General features: G+C 43.0%; 1 protein-coding gene across 1 annotated transcript; it reads right to left on the bottom strand.

Moving 5' to 3' along the window:
• Window positions 1-2,071: 2,071 nt before the first annotated feature.
• Window positions 2,072-3,022, bottom strand: LOC143962406 (olfactory receptor 11L1-like). The gene has a single exon (XM_077471689.1). It carries the CDS (start codon window positions 3,017-3,019, stop codon window positions 2,072-2,074), a length of 948 nt encoding a protein of 315 aa, XP_077327815.1. The 5' UTR covers window positions 3,020-3,022.
• Window positions 3,023-3,870: the final 848 nt, after the last annotated feature.

Here is a 3,870-nt window from a genome sequence, read left to right as displayed (position 1 = left end):
AATTGTGTATAAAAACATCAAACTTGAAGCACATAAAAAGTCCAAAGAGGGGGAAGAACGAAGGTATGGAGTAAGTCCCTTGAAGTGACCCTTTATAAACACCCTTTAGATGTATAGCAGGTGCGCCCAAAGAGGAAGTTCTATCCACCACCTATTTCAATGAGGCTTACCAGCTGCCAAGATCTCTTTTTAGGGAGATCATACAGGCATGAAGAAAAAACGATCGTTCCTGGTCTCCTCAATGGGTTCTTGCTGGCGTCTCCACCTCTTATATCTCTTTCTTACAACGTCTCACATTCCACCGAATTTTGGGATAAGACAAGAAAAAAAGGCTCCCATAGCGTAACTCCGCATAAAAATTATTTATTACGAACGAAATAAGGTAAAACAAACTCACAAATTCCAGTTGAGTACAAGCGTAAGTACAAACACGAGCCGGCCGGCTCTCTCTTATTATCACTGCCCGTCCTTCCTGGTCGACGGGGAATGGCGGTATCGTCAGCACGCCGCTCACCCTACGTCGTTTCGTCAAAAGTGACGTCTTCCTGGGGCTGTTTTCCAAAAAAGTTTTTTAGGTTATATAAATCACCAATGTTAAAACAAAAAAAATCTACTAGCATCAAGTACTGGCATCTAAATGTTTCAATTATAAAATAAAGTTGAACAACCAAAAATCGTACATTTGATTGGTGCCATATACCGTATTTATCGGCGTATAACACACACTTTTTTACCCTGAAAACAGAGGGTAAACTGTGCCTGCATGTTATATGTCCGTCCGACTCTCCTGGCCGTGGGACAGCGCTGCCAGGACAACTCCTGATAACAATACTGCCGGCCGCCTTCCACACACCGCTCCCCCATGCCATTGTATGGCAATTCAAACCCCTCCACCAACGCCGCTCTCCTCCTCCTGCTTCGCCCCCTTCCTCAAGTGTAGCTTGTGATTGGAGGAGGAGACCGGTCATGTGACCATCAATGATTCAGAGCAGAGATATGTCACATGACCGGGTCCACGGCGCCAATGGAGGTGTTCAAAAGATCCATAGGTGACACAGGAGGAGCGGCGCACGAGAAGGGGCAGACATCGATGGCAATGCAGGTATTCAATAGCTCTGATCGAGAGCATGCTGGCAATGCCGTCCCAAAAGACTTGGTGTTCTCCTGGGAGTTCAGAGAAGGAGGGGGGCTTTATTATGAAAGGGGCCTGTGTACCATGCCGGGGCTCAGTGTGTCATGCAGGGGGCTCAGTGTGTCATGGAGGGGGCTCAGTGTGTCATGGAGGGGGCTACGTGTGTCATGGAGGGGCTTCAGTGTGTCATGGAGGGGGCTTCAGTGTGTCATGGAGGGGGCTTCAGTGTGTCATGCAGGGGGCTCAGTGTGTCATGCAGGGGGCTCAGTGTGTCATGGAGGGGGCTCAGTGTGTCACGCAGGGGGCTCAGTGTGTCAAGGAGGGGGCTCAGTGTGTCATGCAGGGGGTCTGTGTGTTATGCAGGGGGCTCAGTGTACCATTCAGGGGGCTCAGTGTACCATGCAGGGGGTCTGGGTGTTATGCAGGGAGCTTTGTGTACCATGCAGGGGGCTCAGAGGTCTGTGGAAAGTTTTTTTTCCTGAAACTTCCCTCTTAAAGTTAAGGTGCGTGTTATACGTTGGTGCGTGTTATACGCCGATAAATACGGTACTTATATTGTCTTCTCTTGCCAACTGGAACTTTTTGTTACATTAACCGATTCCCTTGTGAGATTACTTCCCTTTTTCTAACCAACCTTATCCCCAAATCCTACCCCTACCTACCTCCCCATCCCCCTTTTCCTTCTACATCCCCACAATTAAGTCACTTGTTCTTCAATACTATTGGCTGTTTACTTTCAATCTACTAATCTTATTTGTCCTCACCTGCTGTTTACGACATTGTTTTCTTTGATAATATTTTTTATATTACCAATTCTACTGTAATTTGTATGCATTCATCTTTTTATACCACTGTACTGTTTTGAAAAAAAAAAAAACGTCAACAAAGAACTTTGGAAAAAATAATCACACAATAACTTTAATATTGTATAATAAATCGTTATCTTTTTTTGTCTCGATATACTGAAAGGTATGCACCACAATTATGTACTGCAAGTCTCAAAGCTTCCTTCATATCTTTATTCCGTAAACTATAAATGAAAGGATTTAAAAAGGGAGTAAATACTGTGTACAAAAAAGATAGTATCTTACTGGTGGTCTTTGATTGACCTTCATTTGGAAGGGCGTACATGGCAGTCAGAGTCCCATAAAATATAAACACAACTGTCAGATGGGAACTGCAAGTGGAAAAAGATTTCTGTCTTCCCGAGAACGATGATATCTTTAGTATGGCTAGAACAATGTACGTATAAGAAACTACTATCACAAGTAATGGAAAGGCCAACATTGGAATACACAACAAAGTGGATTCTATCTTAACTGCGGAAATATCTGAGCAAGAAAGTTCCATCAGAGGATAAAGATCACAGTAGAAATGGTCTATGGTATTCGGCCCACAGAATTGAAGCTGACAGATGCCAAGCGATATAACAAATCCTACAAAGCAACTCAAAATCCAAGAGGCCAAAACGAATTTAATGCAAAGCACATGGGTCATAATAGAGGTATAATGCAGAGGAGAGCAGATAGCTAGATAGCGGTCATAGGACATCACTGTCAGAAGAAGACATTCAGATGATTCTGAGAAGGCAAAGAAAAAAAACTGAACAATGCAACTGGAAAAAGATATGGATGATCGATCATGAAAGACAATGTTTAGCATGTTAGGGGCGATGTCTGTGGTCAACACAATGTCACTTATGGAGAGCTGGGAGAGGAAGAAGTACATGGGGGAATGGAGGGTTTTGCTGTAGGACACTAGTGAGATGATCAGGAGGTTCCCACATACTGTCACAATGTATATCATAAGGACCAACATGAAAATAAACTGATTTAGATTTTTTGGGTTGTGGAATCCCACAAAGTGGATTGTGGTGACATTGTTCATATATGTTTTCTGTGTGCCATGAAGAGACAAACATGATATAATATTAGCATCATTGTATACTGTTAGTATTACAAAGTGTTACATATTTGCTTTTCAGAGTATTTTTAAAAATTATTATTATTATTATTTTTCTATCCTCTTTATTTCTTGTTAAACTATTTTATTGAATGTACAGTATTGCAATGTACAAGTCAAAACACATGACCAAAAGAGAACATCAAATCAAAGCTGATCAGTAAGTTTGGATAACAAATCATAATAACATAACTTTTGATAAAGGTAAGTAGGAGAAAGCTAACTCCAACTGGGTAGTGCTATGCAGAGTATGTTACAAAGAGGATTAAGCTCTCACAGTTGAAAGCGGATCAAACTAGTCTGTAGGACTAGAGTGGAAGGGGTAGTAAGGGACAGAGGTTACATGCAAATTCAGACAACATATAGGTAAGGTGCTCAAGGGCTTCAAGGGGAGGCAGGAGCAGGGCCAGCCCTACCATGGATCCCAGTGGGTCCATTGGACCCAGGCAGAACTTTTGAGAGGGGCAGCAATTTGAACCACAGCTGCCTATCCTTCTCTTCTATTTACCCAACGAATTGACTACCACATTTTTTTCTCAGCAGTTTTGCATGTCATGATGACAACTGCCTCCCAGGCCGCTCTGCCTGCCCCTATACTACTCTAGCCAGCCCCTATACTGGCCTGGCCTATCTATATAATACCCCAGTCTGCCCCTATACTGCCCTAGCCTGTCCATATACTACCCTGGTGTGCCCATTTACTGTCCTAGCGTGCCCATGTACTACTTTATATACTACCCTAGCCTGTCCATATACTACACTAGCCTGTCCATATA

This window comes from Lithobates pipiens, unplaced genomic scaffold, assembly GCF_037356315.1.
Source record: "Lithobates pipiens isolate NorthernLeopardFrog02 unplaced genomic scaffold, aLitPip1_a1.2 Scaffold_8, whole genome shotgun sequence".
NCBI classification, from domain to species: Eukaryota; Metazoa; Chordata; class Amphibia; order Anura; family Ranidae; genus Lithobates; species Lithobates pipiens.
Note: the sequence above shows the minus strand (reverse complement) of the source record. Positions and strands in the feature narration are given on the sequence as shown.

Excerpts from the sequence above, each read along its gene's own strand:
- LOC143962406 (XM_077471689.1), bottom strand. The coding sequence starts at position 3,019 with ATGAACAATGTCACCACAATCCACTTTGTGGGATTCCACAACCCAAAA.